The 21,513-nt window shown below is 52.4% G+C and overlaps 1 protein-coding gene and 1 long non-coding RNA gene across 5 annotated transcripts in view; one reads left to right on the top strand and one right to left on the bottom strand.

Moving 5' to 3' along the window:
* Edar (ectodysplasin A receptor) overlaps window positions 1-21,513 on the bottom strand; it is an 88,349-nt gene that overhangs the window by 18,106 nt on the left and 48,730 nt on the right. For both annotated transcript variants that reach the window (XM_047521898.1, XM_047521900.1), the window contains exons 2-5: window positions 12,539-12,607; window positions 11,657-11,779; window positions 10,829-11,010; window positions 3,388-3,473 (exon numbers count right to left, since the gene is read on the bottom strand). In XM_047521898.1, coding sequence (XP_047377854.1) covers window positions 3,388-3,473; window positions 10,829-11,010; window positions 11,657-11,779; window positions 12,539-12,589 — 442 coding nt within the window. In that variant the 5' untranslated portion in view covers window positions 12,590-12,607. The remainder of the gene's footprint in view (window positions 1-3,387; window positions 3,474-10,828; window positions 11,011-11,656; window positions 11,780-12,538; window positions 12,608-21,513) is intronic.
* On the top strand, window positions 1,235-2,997 carry LOC124962741 (uncharacterized). Of its 3 annotated transcripts, none has more exons than XR_007104570.1 (4): window positions 1,236-1,307; window positions 1,407-1,511; window positions 1,639-1,785; window positions 2,834-2,997. It is a non-coding gene; the product is annotated as an uncharacterized LOC124962741 (long non-coding RNA). The 3 variants fall into 3 exon arrangements; XR_007104572.1 differs by lacking the exon at window positions 2,834-2,997 and adding an exon at window positions 1,940-2,053; XR_007104571.1 differs by lacking the exon at window positions 1,407-1,511 and having other exon boundaries at window positions 1,235-1,307.

Below are 21,513 nucleotides of genomic sequence, written 5' to 3'. Positions count from 1 at the left end.
TTGCATTATTTCATCTGTCCTCACAGCAATCCTGTGATACAGACATGGCCATTTTACCGATGAGGAAACTGAGGTACAAAGAAATCAAGCAACTTTCCCAGGAGTGGAAAGCCAATCCCAAAGCTGAGTCTTTTCCACCTATTGCACCCTTCCTCCGTGTAGAGCCCTCTTCCACTGTCATTACAACCAGGTCCCTTTACATAGTTGACCACAACAGGCCTGAGTTCTCAGGTTGCTACCAGGTGGCGGGTGGGGAGAGAAAACTTGGTTTGCCCAAGTGCATCTTGCTCTTTGGGCTTCCTGAAAAAATTACCAAAGGGCCTTTCATCTCTGTTCAATCTAACATGGCTTTATCAGGGTGCAGACAATGACTGTGTCTTGGGGAGGCCTGAAGTTTCCCCAATAGGCCAGTCAAGAGCAGGAGGATGAAGCCTGTGTTCCGAAGCTCTGGAGTATTCCTGGGGTGTTCTGAGTACTTAGGAAATGACCGTCACCTGGCTCAAGGCTGCTCAGGAAGCTGTCCTATATGAGGCTTGCCCTGCCATGCAATGTAGCAGACCTGGTTTAGGGAGAGACATCATTTATACCTGCTTTGTGTTTCCAGTTTTCAAAGGATTTTGTATACGTATGTTATGGTTTGGATATGAGGTGTCCTCCAAAAGCTCATGTGTGAGACAATACAAGAGGACAACACAAGAGGGGACATGATTGGGTTATGAGAACTTTAACCCAATCAGTGAATTAATCCTCTGATGGGGATTAACTGAGTGGTAACTGAAGGAAGGTAGGGTGTGGCTGGAAGAGGTGGGTCACAGGAGGCTTGCCTTTGGGGTATTGGAGGCTTGCTTTTGTCTGACCAGTGGAGTCTCTCTCTGCTTTCTGATCATGTCCTGAGCTGCTTTCCTCCATCACAAACTTCCACCAGGATGTTTTATCTCACCTCGAGCCCTGAGGAATGAAGCCAGCCTTCTATGAACTGAGACCTCTGAAACTGTGAGCCTCAAAATAAACTTTTCCTCTTCTAAAATTGTTCTTGTCTGGTCTTTTGGTCACAGCAGCGAACATAGGTGTCAACCCTGCTGTTACCAACCCTGCTGGTAACACTGAACCAATATTGTTTTCTCAATTATATGGTGGAGAAAACAGAAACAGAGTGGTTACCAGGCACCCACAGTATCACAGTTACTGAGCACTAGGCTCAGAGCTGTGCTCAGAGTACATACATTTTAATCAAGATGGCAACCAGCACAGAGGCAGGACTGATCCCAAACCCAGTGGCTCCTCTTTGGTTATCCTCTTACTCCTTGGTAAGCCCAGAAACTGGAATGATTTTATCCTATTTGATAAGTAAATATGTGTCACTCTCTCAGATCTCTGAGGGTGATTTGACCGGCTGTGTCACACAGCGAATGCCTCAGTGCACCTGGGATGTAAGTGCTTGGTGGGAGTTAACTCGCCCCATCTGGACAACAGCCTGTGTGGTGGGCACCCCTGCGCGCTCTGTTTGATAAGTAAGGAGACCGAGACTGAGGGAGGTGGGTGACTAGTCTAACTCAGGCAGCGAAGTTCCAGGCCTGGGGCCCTTAACCTGCACCTTGCATTTCAAATTTGTTAAAAATAAGTTTGTGGTCAACCCAGAGCTTCTGAATCAGAGGTGGACTCAGGAACACGTGGTGTCACTCGTGCCGCAGGGGATTCTAACGGAAATCACGCCCTGACTTGTGTGCTTGGCACCCAGAGAAGACGTCATTTGTTTTAAGAATAGAAAAGCGATGCGGCTGCACGGTAAGAAGGCCCACGTGGGGCCCGGTCTGTGTGGGGAGGCCATGGCTCCCTGGCCCTGTCTCCTGCGCTGAGGAGGCCGGGCCCTGGCTCCGCCCAGTCCTGGGTGGCACCTCCCCTGTGGTAGGCCACTACCCGCTCTCTCCTGCTCCAGCAGTAGCTCGTTCATTGATTCCGGGTGCCCAGGATGCTCTCTTTCCTCAGCAAGGTTCAGGTAAATCACACCAAGACGGGTGGCGGAGCAAGGGCATCCTGATCGCCAACCAGAGGCCTACGGTGTGGTCCTGACCCACAAGGTGTCATCAAGTTCCTGGCTTTCCTGGGGTGGGACTGTGGGTGGCAGTCCTGTGACTTCACAGGGCTGTGGTCATAACCAGTCTCTCCAGCACTATGGTCTCTGAACTGCTGAGCAAGGGCCCTGGGTAAGTCGTTCTTAATATCAAACCCAGTGCAGAGGAAGTTTAGACCTAGAGGTGTAAAATATCACCGTTGCAAGTCCACACCAGGTCCCCGATTCAGGCAGGGCTCAGTCCAGCACATCTGCCACACCTGAGCCCTAGCTGGCTGCATCTTCCCATTTATCAGATGGGTAAGCAGAGGCCTGATGACTTGCTCGAGGCGACTCTAGGGAGAGTTGATAGGCAGCACAGCCTGGACTGGACTGGGGGTTTCTTTGCTGGCTTTCTTCATTGCTGGATTCTAAGACCCAGCCATGAGGGGATGGGCGTGCAACTCAGTGGTAGAGGACCTGCCTAGCAAGGGTCTAGGCCTTGGGTGCACTGGAAGTTGGTCGTCTGTTAAACTATTAAAGGTGGGGGGCAGGGAGGGGTGTGCTGTCCTGTCCTGCACTCCTTCCCTCCCTCTCAGCCTTTGAAAGACTCAGCGCTGATTCTACAGGATTGTGAGAAAATGGGGGTGGGTGTGTTTCAGGGACAGCAAGGAGAGGCAGGGTTCCGGGGTGGCCTCCTTCTCCCCCTGGAACAGCTCAGAGTTGGAGGGTCGCCCGGGGTACCTCGCTCCCTCCCAACTGCCCTTCTTCTTCCTTCCTCAGTGTCCTCCAGCTGACAGATCCAAGAGACCCATGATCCACTCTCCTGAAGCAGAGGGACCTGGCTCTTTCTCGAAAGTGTATACATTCTGAGACTGTTGGTTTACACGAGTTTTTTGTAAACTGTTTCATTAATTGTGGTCATTTCTGAATTTCTTAAGGCCTCACGTGATTAAATACATGTGTGTGTGTATGTATGCTTACACACACTTATGAGAACTTCAAATTGTCTAGCACTTTGCACTATGTTGCAAAATATACATGTATTTGTGATCGCACTGGTTTTGCCAATAATCACATAAGATGGATGGGTCAGAGTTTAGTACTCCCATATTACAGACGAGAAAGCCAGGGCTTACAGAGGTGAGGTCTCTGTTCAAGGCAGCAGCAGGGGCTTCTCCTCAAAGGTCTTCCATAGCAACCTCCCTCCATTTGATCTTGCCTTTTTGCTATAGTTAATCTTATCTGGTGCTGGGATTGACTTCTTTGTACACGCCCCTGAAGTCAAAGACATGCATGCCGAATAGTAGGTTCTGATGGAAGGGCAGAACACTCACATTCCTTGGTGTTGGGGGGAGCCAGGAGGCAGGAGTAGCAGACCATGCCGTAGATGTTCCTGGGCCTGTTTTCCAACATGTAGTAACTGCAGGAGGCAAGACAAGACAAAGCAAGACAGGTGAGGCGGGCGCCACAGCAAGCGCTGACCAACTCAGACTGTGGCCTCTTTGCAGGCCTGTGATCAAAGCCAGGTACAAGACAGCACGGTGGGAACTGGAAGCCCAGATGCACCAGCAGCCCTTTAAAAATATGTAGCTCTTTTGGCCTACTGAGTCTCCTGGGGGGTTTTCAGCTTGTCTTGAAGTGATACATTCTTTTTCCAACATTGGGCCAGAATGGGCCTTTCTTCTAATCTCTGTCTCTTTTTGGCTCCTTTCCAGAGGGATTTGTTTGGTGTGTGTGTGTGTGTGTGTGTGTGTGTGTGTGTGTGATCACCACCTTCAATCAACATCACCCATCAGAAATATCTATGTCCCCCATGGTGGTCCCTGTTGGCTTTCTGGATGTTTCACCAACCAGGTGCCAGATGCCCGTGAAGGAGGGACACCCCCTCAGCGGGTTCCCTTCTCAGAGCCTGTATCCTGGTGGGATTGTTAGCAAAAGTGTCTCTGAGTCCCGGGAACCCTTGGGACTTTCAGACCACCCAAGCCACCGCTGAATGCCACTGAATGGAGATGGCCAGCAGAGGATGGCTGTTGGAAACAGCAGGACAGCTGCACTGTCCAGACAGATCAATGCAGATGACTTTAAAGACAGCCTGAAATGCAACCAGGTCACTATATAACCAAGCACACTTGACCCCAGACACCTATATAGCCGCAAGCGTTCACCCTGCGGTTGCAGACTTCTAGAGAAGGACAGATTATTCACAATAACGCTGCTTAAAATCCTTTCCCCTCAAATGATGCTCTGGTCACTGTACCAGCCCGATGACCACACTGACTGGCTTGGCCTCCTGCCCCTGCGGCCTGCGAAGCCTGCAGGACTCCACCCTTGTGCCTCCAGCCTCCTGCTGACACTGACAAGCTGACGCTGCCCTCTTCTCCCAGTCGCCCGCGTCTTCCCCCTGCAGCCCTGGCTCCCACTGTGGCCAGCGCCTGTGTTCCCCAAACATTCAGGGGTGATCATGGAGCCATTTATCACATCGCGAGCAGTTGATCAAATAAAGTCAGCGGGTGCCAACACTCCCCCTTATTACAATTCAAGAAATGAAAAATCCCTCCCTGCTACTGAATTTTTCCATGGTTGTCTTCTAATCTCTTTTTTATTAGCCCCGTACCAAGAAGCCTTCCGCCAATGGCTGTGGTAAGTGACACAAAGCACAGGAGGGCCAGGGGCAGGGAGTGTGGGCCCTGGCCTTCAGGAGCGTGGACCATTACCAGAAACACCATGGGCATAACTGCCTGCCCTTCCTCAAAGCCTTTTCTCCTCAGATCTCCGAGTGTCTCATAGACATTGATTAACCAATCTCTGAACACCTGTCTGAGAAGTCACAGTGGCCAGTTTACAGTTAAGCTTCGTGGAACAAGCTTCTCTGGAATACACCCTGTGCCCCTTCTGGGGGACATCTTTGTGAAGAAAGGAGCCCTGTGGGGACCAACGCTGCATCTGTTCTGCAGGGGTTCTTGTCTGCCATGCGGCCTCATGCAGGTGACAGGTGCCGGGGTGGCCAGGCAGCCCATATCCAGGTCCGGGGTGCCACTCCTGGGAAACATCTGTTACTACTTCCTGCTCTGTTGCCTCCGCCTCAGTGGCGTGCCTTTTCCCCAACAGGACTGGTGCAGGAGGCAAGGCTTGTTCACATTTGCATTTCTGGCACCTCGTGCTAGGTACTGAGGATGGAGAGCTCTCGATAAATATTGGTTGGACAAATTAATAAATGACACCCAGTTCTTCTCCATAGAAGTTCTAAGTGCTAAGATTAACAGAAACCCCTAAGAATATTTGAGAGCTCTCCTCCCCTTTGAAAACAATTTTTTTTTAGTTGTTGATGGACCTTTATTCTATTCATTTATTCATATGTAGTGCTGAGAATCGAACCCAGTGCCTCACACATGCTAGGCAAGCGCTTGGCCACTGAGCCACCACCCCAGCCCTCTCCGCCCCTTCTGAGCAGTAGAACCACAGCCTTGGCCATCCTATTACAGGCTGAGTACAGGGCTCAGGCTTCAATAAAGCTTTGAAGTCACAGAGGAAGGTGCGGAACATCTGGGATTTGGGGCACACACTGGAGCACCTGCATTTTGAGCACCCGGGGAGGGGCTACGTCGGCTATGGCCTTTTTTGGACACACAAGGGCCTATTGCAGGCTGACAACTCTCATCGGGGTGTGTGTTGGGGGTGGGGGTTCCTGTCTAATTCCCAAGAGGGCCCTGAATGACTCTGTGCTCCTGTGCTGACCCTGAATGTGCATTTGGACCCGTCTGTGGGATGCTGTAGGTAACTTTGTGAAGGAGCCATTTCCAAAGGCTGTGATGTTTTGAAAACTAGGTTGGCCAGGGAACTGTTGAGAAGCCCTACTGCTTAACCTGGCCTGAGAGTTAAATACCTCGGGATAAAGAGAAGCCACTTTTTTCATCAAGCGCATTTTCTTCCTGCAGAGAACACTTCTGAGTGCTAGATTTTTCTCTTAAGACGAACCTAACTCCTCCTGGTGTAGTGTAACCCATGTCTATCATGCAGGGCTAGACAGGAATGGAAACACAGGCTTATCATTAGCCATCTGATAGAATTTCATCAATTTGAAGTTGGGTGTCCACTTAGGGATCTGTGACCCACTAGAGGGTCAAGTCCTTCCTCCTGAAAAGGTCAACTTCCTGCTCTTTGATCCATATTTTGATTTCCCCCTGTATCTCCTGGGCTTAGAATGGGCTGATGTCCTGCTGAGTTAGTCATAAGTTGAAAACATTGATAATTTAAAAATATGTTTATACATCTAACCTACCATGCATCCTAGCTGAGCCCAGCTTGGGGCACTTACATCAGCCTACAGTTGGGCGAAATCATGTCACACAAAGACCATTTTTGAATGAGGTACTGACTATCTCATGTGACGTACTGACTGCTGAACTGAGTGAAGAACAGAGCAGGAGCGCTCATGCTCCAGGTTCATGCACATTAATTAAGTGGGTGCTCACCCTTGACTTGAGGCTCATGTACATTAAATATGGTTCCTACTGACGCATACTGCCTTTGCACCATTGCAGAATTAAAAAAAAAAAATTGAATCTTCAGAAGTTGGGCATGGTCTGTAGTTCTTTTTTTCTTTGACTCCCCTGTTCTTCCTGGATCCATTAAGTTGTATGCTCAGGCCAAGATTCAGTTTAAATGGGGCTTCTAGAATCTTCTATCCAGAGAGTGACTTCCTCCAGGTCAATAGATACAGATTTCCCCTGAAGATTCTCCTTTCTCAGGACCCTGAAGCTTGCAATGGATGGTCCATGAGATGTTCATTTTCCCTCTGACGTGTTGGCAGCTGGGGCAGCCTCTGTGTCCTTCCTAGGCCCCAACCCTGCAGAGCCTCCTGTTGGAAGGGAATGGTGTGATGTGGTGTGGAGCCCCAGGAGTTCCTCCAGAGGGCCAGAGACGCCAGGGAGTTGTGAAAGCTAACCTCTCCCTTGCCTTCTCTTGGTTCCTGGTCCTCCCACACAAACCCTTCCCAACAGGAAAGCCCCATGTGCTGCTCATTGTTCAGTGAGTATTTCAGCCACATTCAGATACAAAGAGGAGACTGCAAAGAATGAGGAGCCAGCACCTGCCAAACCACAAGGGAGGGGAGAGGGCCAAAGCAACCTTGGTGTTAGAAAGACAAATAGGAGGTAATCTGCATCCGCAGCCCCATAACCACAGGGATTCGGGAATGAAAACAGCCTTTCATCGAGCTAATAATGCCAACTTGCCAGAATGCCTTATAATCCTCCTCTGGGACATAGCATGAGAGCTTCGTTTTGTTCTCTAAACCTACAGCGTGTAATTGGAAGCCAGAGCCCATCAGGGTCCTGCCCGAGTCTAGCCTGGAGCTCACCAGAGGTGGGGGCATTAGCCACTACGCGGCACTGGAGACCGGAGGTAAAGTGGGGGACTTCTGTTTTGGTGGCCTCGGGTTGGTAGTGATTGATTTAAACAGACATCACATTGCAGAGCCGAACATGGAGCTGACTAAGCAGTTTTCTCATCCATAGCGTGACCTTAAACTCACAGAGATGCGGAGATGCCTATTGAGAAGTGTCTCCCTGCAGGAGATTCCTCCCTGCCTCCTTGGGGTCTCCGGTCTTGATCTGTCCTGGGTGCTGAAGATAAAGGGTGACTAAGCAGGTTATTGTGGCTCTCAAGATTCCAGAGCTGGAAAAAACTTTCCAAAGCACATGGTAGCCCCACAGATGGGCATCCGGGTCTGTTTGACTCCATCTAGAGGCGAGGAACTCCTCACCCTTTCGTTGTGGAACTTCTTTAGTGATTGGATACTTTCTGGTAAATGTTAGCACTATGCAAATTGCCTTCATGGCTAGAGTCTTTTGAGGGCTAGGCTGGCACTGGCCTTTGAGACAGGTATTCACCATGCTGTCCCCCGGCTTATCCTGTCTGGTTAGAACGTTTTTGTGGCTCTAAAGGAAAATGTAACAGATTGCTCCATGCACCTAATTCTGCTCCTTTTAGATCATCTGGAACAAAGTCACAACTGAATTTCACAGCCTACTGAGGCACTGTGGCCCCAGGACTGACCTGTAGCCAAGTCAGAGCCAGCAGTGCAAGTCAGTCAACTCTGCCAACCATCCTCTCACCCCTCTGCAAAGCTGCCTCACCAGGAGTCTGTCCAGACGGGCGGCTCTAGCACCGTCAATGGGTGGATGGCTTCCAAGTCCTGAGCTCAGCCTGGATCTTGCCCTGAGCACCACACCCTCTACCATCTGTGTTGGAGATGTTTGTTTAGATGCCCACAGCACCTCAGATTTCACAAGAGAGCCTCCACCTGCCTCTACCTCCCCACCAAAGTCTTCTTCCTCTTGTATTATGCATGTGAGCAATGGCACTATGGTCCACATGGCTGGCCAAGAGTCCTCCTCCTGTCTCATGTCCTCTGTCTACAATGGGTCAGTACTGTTCACTGGCCAGCTTCAGATTCTCCCCAGTCCCAGTGGCTGCCTCTTCCCTCCTCAGCTGTTTTCCTGGCTGCTGCCAACGACAGCCCTATGGTGTCCTGCTCCAGCTTGGCAGTCCGCAAGGTGACCTGCATCAGCTGCAAGTTGAAGACCTAAGTCTTCAGTGCTGGTTTCCAGAGCCCTTTCCATCTGGTCCCTGCCCACCTCTGGCTTCTCCACCTCTTGCTCTGGCCACATGGACCCAATCAGAACCCTAGGCCCTCTGAACCTGGGCTTCAGCATCTCTACTATGAGAGTTCTGCCCTGTTTCTCAGCCTGATCACCTCCCTCCCACCTCCAGAAGTCTAAAGCCCTGCGATCCCGCTGCCTCCATGGGCTTCTAGAAAACTGTGTGTGCCTTACCACACTGTGCTGTGGTTGCAGATTTCCTTGTTTCACTCTGCCCTCCCTTCATCTCACGAATGTCTGCCTAGTCGCTTTTAGTTGACAGGTTTATAAAAACAAACACTGGAGCTGCCACAGTAGCTCATGAATGCCTGGTCAGGTACTCACACTGGGAAGCTCTCAGAATAAATCTAGTTTTGCAAAGGTGAACATGCTAAGGTGTGCATACTGTTCTCTACTTAATTCACGGGAGCTCTGCATGTCTTTTGTGGATCATGTGTTTGCACCAATAAAATAAATGAAGTCAATGAATGAATGACTGAGTCAAGATGAAATTCTAGGAAGCCCGTTAAGTATCAGAGACTGATTCTCGCCATCTAATGTCAAGATCCTACTGCATTTGTACCATGCAGAGGCAAGCACAGTGTGTGCACAGAGCAGTCCTAAAGGATATTTGTGCGGTTGGGTGAAATGCTTTGATTCTGGTTCTTCTAACACCCACGTTCCTTTCGGAGGAGCTTCTCTACAGCCCAGTGATTGTAACAGCTGAAATAAAAGTACCCAGCTAAAAAACTTTATTTTTATATCCTGTCAGTTTTTAGTTATCTGCTCTTTTGGAAAATAAGGTTCTTTGTTAGGTACTCCTGCTTTATGAATTCACTGGAAAAATATGTTTGACTCATAACTTTGTGTCGGGGATATTGACATAGGGTTGTCCAGCAAGTATTTGGACAGCTGATTCTGTATTTGGGGAGGAAAGCCTGAGCCAGAGAGCCAGACTACTGGGGAAAAGAAGGGGAATAGGCACCAGCAGATAGAGGGAGGCGGAAGCCGCAGAAAGGGATGCTTCTTAGTAACAAATTGAACTAAGGTTATTCTGGGTGCGTTTAAAACATGTCTCCTCATTGTAAAGAGCCGATTCACTTTCCATCTGTTTTTAAGTTGGTAGGTCTTCCTATTTCGTACACCCTTCTTATTGCTAATGCTCAATGTCCTCTTTTGATGTATCCTTCTTATTTTCTTCCTCATCTTAATCGATACAGTGGTCCAGGGAGACGTCAGTGCAAGCACGTTGTGAAGGGTAGCGAGCTATTCAAAACACCACGGTGCCAGGACCACTGCCATTACATCTGCCACCAGCCTCTGCCTTTCTTGTCACCACCACCTCCATCATTGCCTCCATGACTCCACGATCATCACTATCACCTCCACCTGCACCATCACTACCATTACTGCCACCACCATTGCTTTCCTCATCTCCTCCATCACCACCTGCACCTCCGCCATCAGGCTCTGCATTTCTGCAACCCTTGCAGGGCATTATGTTCTGTGGCCACTAGAGGGAGCAGCAGCAACAGCCACGGCTCAGCATCTGCCCGCGTCAAGGTTGGTCCCAGGCAGAATTTACTAATGTGTCCTCCCTGGAAAAAGGGAGATTTAATCTTTCTGTCTTTTCGGCTAATTGCATTTTCACTTTTTTTGGGGAAGACTTTTGATACATAACATAATTGTGGTGGAATTACAGGCATCATCTGACTCAAACATTTTTATTAGTAGTTTTTACCCTTGGGTTTTCTAGATTATTAAAAAGAATACTTTCATGTAGAATTTCTTTTTCTTCCAGAATGTTTTACATGCGTTGTCTCATTGTAAGTGCCAGCAAATTTGTTTCATTTGGGCAGTCAGAAGAAACTGTGGTGATTAGTGTCCATGTAAGAGGTGTGGACAGGGCACCTGGTGGGCCACCTGTCTATGAGGTGACAGGACTGGCCATCCTGGATGCCACCATTGTAGAAGGGGGCAAAGGGCAAGCAGGACATGGCTGTAAGGTCTGTGGTGCCCATGGACCCTTGTCAAAGGATCTTTGGCCCTGTGCCCATCACCGTTCAGGAGTCTGCCCTGCAGGGCCCCCACTTACCCAGGGAGACACGGTCTGCCCTGCAGGGCCCCCACTTACCCAGGGAGACACGGCCCACACTCGGCATCATTTTCCATGTCCCCCGGTGTCAGCACTGTGGCCCGGAAGAAGCCCTCGCAGTCTTTGTGGCGCCTGCAGATCTGGTAGCCTCCCTTGGAAAACTTCTCTGCTGGGCAGGGCACGCAGCCGTAGTCCTCGTCTTTGGTGCCATAGCCACAGGACTGGCCAAGGAAGCGGACAGAGGACACGGGTCAGCACAGCAGCTGACTCCGGTGGGCAGGGCAACGACACCCCAGCTCTTTCCAGATGCTATTCTTGCTGTCCTCGGCCACCTGTCTCATCCTAATTGCAAGACCCCCATTTCCTGGCTCCAGCTCTGAGCTCACTCCCCCCGCCACTGCGCTTGGGTCTCAGATGCTGCCCCTCTTCTGAGGTCCCTGAAGGAGATTCCATTGGCTCCTGGAAAGTCCCGCCAGCAGGCCAGCCCTGGGGGCCCGACTTTTCTCAGCACACTACAAAAACCCGAGTACTGAAACCCTGGATGGCTCTTAGTGCTTCACAGAGAACGGCGCTCAGCTTCCCAGAGGAGGGAGACGCGACACTCATGCGTCTGACACTCCCTTAATCAGGGTATGACGGAAAAGCCATTCTCTAAAACAATCAAGAGCTCCTGAGAAACTTGTTGACGTGTGCTCAGCAGGAAAGCACTTCTTGGGCTCATGTCAGCTCACGCCACTGGGCCTCAATGTCCAGAGACCACGGGCGGTTGGCTCGAGTCACCTGCACACCTCTCGCACCGCGATGCCAGCTCAGGACATGGGGGCCGCGACAGCAGGCCCCCGTGAGAGCTCCCCAGGCTGTCCTTACCATGTATGGCTCCTCCCCTGGCCCGCAGGGGGGACACTGGTGGCACAGCCCTGTGGTCTGGTTGTAGTACTCGTTTTCGCCGCAGTTGGAGTACTCTGCTCCGGCCGAACACATCAGGGACGCCTGCCGTGAAACGGGGTTTTAGCCTCCTGGAGGTCGTTCCTAAGCAGGGTCTGCCCAGAGAGCCCGGTTGGTTTGGAAAGGAAGTGCCTGGCGGGGCTGGGGGCTCAGTCCAGAAGAGGGCCAGCGAGGTACTGGTGCGAGGCCCCAGGTTGTCACAGGTCAGCAGCTGGGTGTGGCCACCCCTGCCACCCGCCAGTGGACACAGGAGCACCTCCTCCTCATCCTGCTGTCCAAGCTCAGCCCCTCATTAAGTCTGCTTCAGTCTTGGATTCTCTCCCAGGCCGTGAGGCGGCCTCCTGTGCTGAGCTAGACGGTGGGGTGCCTCCACACAGTGACCTTTTGTCACCCGGTGGCCCATCCTCACCCCAGGAGGAGTGCCAGAAGAAAGGATCTTCTGGATCTTTCTCAGCTGCGGGGCCCACAAGGGTGGACTCATCACACAGGCATGGGGCTGCGGAGAGCAGGACACCAATAAGCTCTCGAGGACGCTTCCGGCCGCGGGCCCTACAGAGGGAGCCGCCCACCGCGTGTGAGCACAGGGTGGTGTTTGGTGCGGGGCTGGCATGGTCCTATTTCACCCTCAGGCAAACCCCAGGAAAGAGGGGCTATGGTCATTATTCCCATTTTACAGCTGTGGTCACTGAGGCCTAGGAGGCTAAGAACCAGGTCTAGGGTGACCTGGCTGGTGGGGACCTGGCCTGGGTGGGGACCTCCTGCATCAGGAGGATGCAGTGTGAGCAGGTGCTCAGAGCCACTTACCACCAGGACGGGGAGCCAGGGCGTCCACCTAGAGTCCTCCACGTGGGCCATGCTCTCCCGGGAGTTCACCTGAAAGACACACTCATCAGCACCCGCGGGCGCCCCAGTGGCCCAGCTTCTCTCCAGCCGCCCTCGTTGCGCCTCACTGGACGCACTGGAAGGTGCCCTCCAGCCGACAGCAGGGAGCGACACACCCCTAAGGAAAGGCAGCTGTTAAGCTGAGGTCAGGCCCATGTCCCTTGGGCTGACCCTGTGGCCCTCAGCAGCATCCTGACCATGCCCCAAAAGAGCCCTCGAGAGGACGACTGGAGCCTGCTGAAGGCCTGCTGTTAAGCCTGGGCTGGTGACCAGTGTCTCAGGTGCTGAGGAAGCTTGAAGAAAGCTGGCCTCACACCAGCTTTAAGCTTGGGATGCTCCAGGCTGGTCTTGACCCTCAGGCTCCAGGGCAGCAGGAGAACCCCTGGAGATGCTGCTGGGGACCAGTGTCTGGTCCATCCCCTGCCCTTGCCCTCCCAGCCCCACTGGAGGGTCTTTATTTTTCTCTGTGAAGAATGGGTCACTGATCAACGTGTATGAGTAAGAGAATGTAGGAGTCCAACCATCTAATTGTACAGCTGAGACAACTGAAGGCCAGAGAGGTTAAGGGACTTGCCCAAAGTCACACAGCTGCTTAAAGGAAAGAGGCTGGTTATGTGTGGGGGTCACATGCTTCTCGTGTGCACAGTTGAAGCAATGCATGGCTTTGTAGGAGGTGTCGTTTTAATAGTTCATTTTACAAATGGGAGACTTGGGTCTCAAACTCAAAGCGATTTTGCCTGGGAGTTTGGGTATTAATTAGCCTGGCTGTACAAAGAGAGATGATTTATTCATGTGTGTGCCTAAATTCCCCAGCTGCCACACTGGCCGCTGTGTTGACACTGGGGATGAATTAGTGATAGAGCAGCATGCCTTCCTGTAGAGGCTGAGGAACCTTCTAGAATCCACTGCTGACTCAGATCAGAAGTCAAATGGCCTTGGGAATACCCCTGCCAAGACCTTTCACCCTGAAATCCTCTCATTCTTATCATTGGTCATGGAAATCAATAATCAACACCACACAAGAAAATATGTGCCAGGTAGCTCAAAGCAGGGGAGATCATTGGTTTCTCCTTCTTCCTCCTCCCTCCTTCCCATTCTTCCTCCCTCTTTCTCCAGCCTTTCTTCCTTCCTAGCCCTGAACTTTGTCTCTGTAACAACCTAAAGGCATTAAGAAAAGCAGTCAAATGCATTATAAATAAAGAAATCAAGCTGGAGAATGAGGGAGAACCATGTAACAGTCAGGGAACAGCAGAGAGTGACAGAAGACCAGGGGGACCAGTTAGTGGGGTGGGGCAGGGGGCATTGCTCCTGAGAAGAAGAAAACCCCTTGATGGTCCTCCCAGGCTTAGGGCCTCGCTAAGTGAGAGTTTTGGAGAATGCACATTTAGGAGAAGCACCTAAGGCATAAATACGTACAGAGAGGTTAGTGAGGGGCCACAGCTGAGGGGCTGGGGCAGCCCGGCCCTCCAGCATCTCAGGAAGATGCCAGTCCAGTGTCCTGTCCTACCACATCCTCCACTCCTGGAAGAGGAGGGTGGCTCAGATCCAGATGGGGCCTTAAAATATCATTTTTACTTATCATTGCAACAGACAAAGAACCAACAGAAAAATCCAGCGGAGGATCGGTTCCCTGGAGCCCCTTCCGTAGTTGAGTGACAATCGCACAGAAGATGCTTCTGTGACTGTACTTGTAAAGGTTTCCATGTGCATGGAAATGGGTCTGGTGGCACCCACCGACCTTCCCACAAAGACTTTCTGGCAGGAAGTGAAATAATGTGGAGGTGACTGAGGTTCAGAGTGAATGGTTTAGTAGAGTGCGTGTCAACTTTGTGATAGAAAAAGACCATAAACACATTTCATTCTGGGGGACAGGGTGTCTTCCTGATGCTCTAAGAGCAGCTGGGGAGGACGGTCCTGGGAGGATCATCCCGGGGCCTGACCAGAGTCACCGGCAAAGCTCTGAGGCCAGGCCTCATCTGGGCTCTGGCTGCCTGGCTCAGTTACTTGGAGGCGCCCCTGGCTCAGCACCATCATGGTCTTGGGGAAGGGCTACGTTTCTGGACTTTCTGGAAGAATATAAGGACGCCTGTCCCGTGATCCAGCACTCCGCTGGCGCCTCAGCGCTGAATGTACATTTGAAAAACACTGAGTGGACTGAGCCAAGATGAAAGCGCCCGGGCAGCACCCCGTCATGAACTTGCTGAGTGCTTCCTTCTAGCAAGGAGCAAGCTGGGGCAGGCAGCGGGGATGCCCCAGGCTGCGGAGCCCTGCTCGGGAGGCAGAAGCAGGGATGGCAACGGCCGAAGGGAGCCTGGGCCCTGGGACCTGCGGCCTTGAATTTGCCTCAGGATGGTGGGTTAGCAGAGGTGGGTTTCCCTGGTCTGTGGACAGGGCCAAGGCCTCTGCTGCTCTGAAGGCTTTCAAGAGCCATATTAAAAGTTTTAAATTCACTGCCTTCTAATTAAAGCTGAGCCTTGGAGGGCTTCCCTGAGAAACTGAGAAGGGCCAGGCCTGCCACACCTTCATGTCAACTAGGAGCATTTATGAAAAGGCTCATTAAAGATGTTCTGTGGACCCAAAGAGTCAAAAACCAAACAGATACACGAAGGCAAGCAAAAAGCGAATGGAGTTGTTGGGAGGAGCTGGGCACACCAGGTCCTAGCCATCTGGGAGGCTGAGGCAGGCAGCTGGCCAGTGCGAAGCCACCAGGCGACACAGCCAGACCCTGTCTCCAATCAACAACAACAATGTCAGCAGCATTTTCATTATTGTAACTTTGGGGATCCTCCTGCCCTGTGCCCTCTGTCTTGCTGTAAAGTTTCTGAACTAAACTGAGCTAAGGGAGCCCCTCTGTCCTGGGAGCCCCTTGACTGTGATAGTGAAGAGGGATGGGAGGAGCACCTAAGTGTCCCTTGTCCACGTGCAGACAAGGTGGCTGCTGAACTTGTGGAACTGACCAGCTAGTGAATGATCCAGGTCAGGGTCCTCAAACTGCACCCACTGGTAAATCTTCAGCCCACGGCTCTCCCTCCGAGTCCAGCTGCACCTTTGCTGAAGGTGCAGCACAACAGCTTCATGATAAGATGGAGACCCCAGGACCAGGCAGACCAGGGAGCCCACAGATCTACATCAGCCCCAGACAGGAAAGGCCGGCTGGCCCTGCCCAGCTGCTTCTCTTCCCTCCCGCCCCTCTAGACCTTCCTGCTTTTGACTGTTCCCTCCTCATGGTGTCCACCTAGAGTGACAACACTGTCACACCATGACACTGTCACATGGGACCAGCCCGGCCCGGCTCTGGCTTGGTGGGCTCCATCATTACCCCACTTCTATATGTCAGGAAACCGAGGCTCTGAGAAGCCAAACAGCACACTTAGCCTGTGACCAGCCCTCACTTTTTGTCACTCACATTTCCCCCAACTAGGTTAGCAAATCAGGGTCAGCGGGAAGGACAAACCGGGACTGTAGGCCCCATTTGGAGAGTTTGTGCTGCTGGAATTATGGTCTGTCTTGTTCCCCTGGGGTCCTGTGGGCTGGGTCCAGGCCAGCCCTCTCCAGGGGGGCCCATGAAGGGTCAGGGAGGAAGAAGGCCCAGTATTCCCAGCTTGAGCTGCTTCTCTGCTGTCCCCGCCCTCAACCCAGCCTGGCAAGATCTGCCCAAGGCTTCCCCATGACTCCTCCCCTTATGGGAGGTCTCTGGCCAACACCAAAGGGTCTGACCTCCTGAAATGTGGGGGTCTCTCTGGGCACAGCCATGTCTGTGACAAAGTCCTCGAAGTTCTTCAGGGACCTTCCTTCCTGTCTTCTCCCCCTGTAGAACTGAGGCAGAAAAGCAAACCCAGGAACCACTGCCCCCGCATGCACAGAGCTGGGCTCATAAGCCTCAATCATTCAGGACCAAACAGGACAAAAGTTCAAAACTTACTTAGGCCCCACATAAGGGGTTGGGCATCTCTTAAGAAATCTCTCCTTAGGGCCTCAGGTCTACTGACAGGCATTCCCTGAAACCTGTTCCATGCCTGGGACAGGGAAGGATGATCCCAGGTGGCTCACAGGGCACAGCCCTTGGGAGGCTTGTGGCTTGTCAACCTGGAGGGCTGGAGTTGACATCTCCTAACTCTGGGTGTTGTCTCATCCATTCAAAACATTTATGAAGAGCCTCCACCCTGGCCAGGTTCTGGGCATGGACCAGCTCCTGCCCTCCAGGGGATTAAGAGATTGATATGGTGAGGGCCAGAAGGTCACCCATAGTTTTGGGGCTGGAGGTGTAAGATGCTTAGGGACCCACGGGATGGGCACTGCGGTGCTGGGGTTGGGGCACCCCGATTTGCAGAGTCTGCTCACTCCTGTGGTGTAAATATTCTCTGTGCTCTTTCAGTTGCCGACTCATGGATATGGAGCCAGGGCCCTGCCACCTTGGGCACCTGACTCCATTCTTGGGGAGAGCAGGACAGTGGAGACTCACCTAAGTCCTGAAGGGCAGGTAAAAATTAGCTGGGAAAGTGGAAACAGTTATCCCAGGGAGGGGCAGTTGGCAGCCCCAATGGCCCGACGTGAGGGATCCTGGGGCTCCCAAGGAGTGCTGAGTGTGAGGTCAGGCAAGGCAGAAGGTTGCAGTGGGCTCTCATAAAGGCCGTGGGCATGTGGAGGAGGAGTGGCAGGCCAACTCTCCACTGTGGAGAGAGAGGAGGGCTTCGAGCTTAGGTGACCATGATCCACGGAGGAAGTATATCATGATGAAACCCAACACACACACATACACACACATGGACACACACATGCACGTGCACACGCACATGCACGTACACACGCAGCTATCACATCCCTGAGCAAAAGTTGCATGAAACCCTGTACTTACTGAGAGCAACGGGCTCTGATACAGTCTATCATATTGTTTATTATTTTGGTACTGGGAATTCAACCTGGGGGTGCTTAACCACCAAGCTGCATCCCCAGCCCTTTTTATTTTTTATTTAGAGACAGGGTCTTGCTAAGTTGCTTAGGAACTTGCTAAAAATTGCTGAGGCTGGTTTTTTGAACTTGTGATCTTCCTGCCTCAGCCTTCTGAGTTGCTGGGATTACAGGTGTACATCACCATGCCCGGTTTATCCTGTTATTTTTATTGGTGCCTATTAATTATTCAGAATAATGGGTTTCATGGTGGCGTATTCAGGTAGGTGTAGAACATACTTTGATCACACACATCCTGCATTGTCCACCCTTATCCCCCCTCCTCTTCTTCTTCTTTAATTCCTATTATTTTGATTCTATTAAATAAAATAGTGGTTATTGCCCATTGACTTCATGACCTGCTACTGAGAGGATTTGTAATCTGGAAAACACAGCCTCAGAGGAAGGCATGACTGGAGGGAGGAACAGCTTTAGGAGCTGAGGTGGCCTAAGCCAAGGTGGAGGCAGGCTGGGGAGAAGGGTCTGGGCAGAACAGGTCAGGGAAGCTGAGTGGTCAGGACCGAGGACTGCTGGCGTCAGGTGCAGAGCAACCGAGCCTGGTCCCAGGCATCTATCGAGGCTGTTGGGGTGAGTGTTAGGCAGCTACTGAGCAGGACACAGGGTGTGGGAGGTGGCAAGGACCATGGCAAGTCCGGTTTGGGGCATATAAGGGATCTGGAGGACTTTCCAGAGGAAGTGGCCTTGGGCAACCACTGTATGAGCTGAAATCAGGAGAGAGACCTGAGTGAGGCAGACATGGCTGTCAGCAGGTCGAGGGCACCTAGGGACTCAGGGGGGCGAGTCGTGGTAGACTCTTCTCTTGTACTGACGGTCTCAAGGTCCCCAGGATGGGCAGAGAATGAAAGAGAGGTGCTCTTCCTCAGGAGCATCCTTCTCATGCTTAACTGCCCCACGCTGGACGGCACTGCTCCAGCCTGATCTTGGTCACCTGCTCTGCTTGCAGGACCCAGTAGAGAGAATCAAGGTCAAACAAACAGGAAGCACACCCCTCTGGGCCTGTGAGGAGCGAGTTCTAGGGGCCGGAAGACATCACACCTGGCAAAACGGTAACAGTTGCTGAAGCCATGCTTGCAACTTGGTCTGTACACCTGAAATTATTTCAGAATAAAAAGTTAAAAAAAAAGAAAAAAAAGACACCGCTTTCCAGGAAGCAGCACCGCAACATCCAAGGCAATTGACCAAGAGGTGGAGACAGTCTTGCTTCTCTGAGATGAACTGCCCCTGATTCGGGACACTCCACAGGGAGCTGTGTTTCAGCTTCCATACTTTCAGCAGGTCACCGTGGCTCCTGTGCTGATGGGACCAGAAGCGACGTTCCCTGCCCTGGTATCTGCGCTCCTTAGAGTTCGGGCTGCTTGGGCTCTCCCACTAACACGCCCGGTGCACCTAGCCAGCTGACTCGCGGCTCCGACACCCTGCATAGCTGTCCCCCGAGGCCTCCACCCAGAAAGCGCTCCCTGCTTCCAGGGACACCATGGCTTTCCTGAGGTGCTTGGAGGCACAGGCAGTGTCCCCTGTGCATGGATGCTGAAGGCTCCATCTCACGGGCTGTGCAAGAGCACACCTTGTGGTCATTGGCTCCCGAGGTCCGTGTCCTCTCCCTTCCTCCCGTGCACGCTGTCTTCTGTGATGACAGTTCTACTCCAGGTCCCCAGCGTTCTAGGTGGAGGGCACATTCTGCTAGAAATGGGAGGCTGCCCAGGACCTACGGGCTGTGTCAAGCTCACAGCCCTTTCCTGGGGTGGCTGTCCTGCTAAAGCTGGTGGGGAGCAAGTGACTGGTACAGAAGGGGGGGAAATGGTCAGTCCAGTAGACTTGGCCTTTGTTTCTCCTTGACATTTCTTGGAGTCAGCCTGGATGTTCAGATCAGGCTTAAATGCAGGTCGAATCAGAAGATCCCAAGCCATTCACAAGAGTGTCGACTGGGCCTTGCAGCTCGGGCGGGGCCCTGGTCCCGCATCATCGGCATCTCCTGGGGGCCTGCTAGCAGCACAGTCTCGGGCTCCACCCAGGCCTGCTGCCTGGGAGCTGCATTTCCAGCAAATCTGCAGGTGTCTGATTGTACTTTAAAGTTGGAGAAGAACTGTCTAGACGACCTCCTAGGAACACCTTGCTGGGGCTGGAGGGGGGTTTTAATGTTTAATTAATGTTTAATTCCCCCCGGGAAGCCAGGAAGAAAGACTTGGCCGGGTCTCTCCCTTCTTCAAATCTGGTCCTCTTCCAAGGAGTGAATGCTGCTGGTCGCCGCCATCCGGGTACTTGCGCTACCCGCTGCGAGTCCCTGATTCACTCATTCATCCAACACATATCTGTGGAGCTGCTGCTGTATAGACCCTGGGGACATGACAGACAAGGCTGCTGCCCCCTGGATCTTAGCTGTCGGGGGAGACACGCTATACAGAGTTTAAGCCACTTTCCCAAGGCCCTCCCTTGGATCTGGTGTCCTCTCTGGGCAACTTGCTTCTTGGAATGACCTCTGCTCTTGGAGGGTGGCTTTACCTCAGTCTATTTTTGTTCTCGAATTGTCTCTGGAGCACAGGGACACCCCAGGAAGAAGGTGGTTGTCCTCCCTATCAGTCTCCGCCACCTAGCTGGTGGCCAGCTCAACCTCTGGGGGCTTCATGGTCTTCCGTCCATTTGGATCACTCGTGAAGGCAGAGAGTTACCTCTCCCCTACAGTGTGTTCCCCCTGGAAAGGCCACCCCTTGGCCACAGCCTGTCCCCAGTCTGTGGGAAGGGCTGAGGATATTTAGCCACAGGAAGCCTCAGCAGATGAAAACCCCTACGGAGTCACCTTTCCAAGTGTAGAGGCTGGAGGTCCCTGTCTGTGGTCCCCTGTCCACGTGGGCATCAAAGTCGTGGCTGCAGACTGGGCCTCTTGTCCTTGTCAGGCTGCAGCCGCTGGGAGAAAAGGCCCGGTCAGCCCCTGGAGCCTGTGCTGCCCTGGGGTGGCCCACGTCTGGGACAGGAGAAGGTGAGGTCCGCGGCCAGCCCACCCCTCCCTGCACAGGCTCTTCGTGGAGCCAGGCCAGGCGCTGGCAGCTGCCTGTGCGTGGGAGGCTGCCATGGGGCTGGCTCTTCCCCTGCCCCCTCCCCTCCCTGCCCTCCCCTTGGCCTCCCAGGCTCTCCTAATGCAGGAGGAGCCTGAGGGGAAGCTGCTGGTGGCCTCCTCCCCACATAGCAGGATTCCTCCCCAGAAGGCCCCACTTCCCTCCAATGAAGGCAGACCCTCATTCCCCACCAGGAGCCACGAGGTCATTATCAGAGCAGCTGAAAACACTCCCATTTGATGTGATTTATGGCCCAGTCAGAGTGCTAATGAATGCTAGATCGTGCAGAGAGTAACTCATTCTCTCTCCACTTGCATTTTTGTCAAGTGTGTCGTACAGACTCTTCCAGTCGGGAGACTGTGCTTGTGATGTTCAGTGCCACTGGCCTTGGGTCTTTGTGATTTTTTTTTTTTTTTTTTGTACTGGGGATTTGAACCCAGGGGTGGCTTAACCACTGAGCCACATCCCCAGCCCTTTTTCATATTTAGAGACAGGTCTCGCCAAATGGCGGTGCACCCCTGTAATGCAGGTGGCTCAAGAAGCTGAGGATCTCTAGTTCAAAGTCAGCCTCGGCAACTTAGCAAGGCTCTAAGCAACTTTGTGATTGTTTTGAACAAGGGTCCTACGTTTCCATCTTGCACTGGGCCCCACGCATGGTCTATCCAGTCCTGTTGGCAGGTGAGGCCACATCTGGTCCTATCTGAAAAGGGCTTCAGGGTAGCAAGACCAGAGCAGTGTCATGTCCCCACAGCCCCCAAAGGCTGGAGAAGAATCCCTGAGGGCCAGAGAAGGAAGCTGATGTAGAAATGTCAGCCACAGAGCACATGTTGGGGGGTCTGAGTGCTATAGCATCACACAAGGCTTTTAAAGAACCAGACA

This window comes from Sciurus carolinensis, chromosome 13, assembly GCF_902686445.1.
Source record: "Sciurus carolinensis chromosome 13, mSciCar1.2, whole genome shotgun sequence".
Lineage (NCBI taxonomy): Eukaryota > Metazoa > Chordata > Mammalia > Rodentia > Sciuridae > Sciurus > Sciurus carolinensis.
The sequence above is the reverse complement of the archived record's forward strand: the minus strand, read 5'-3'. Positions and strand labels throughout refer to the sequence as shown.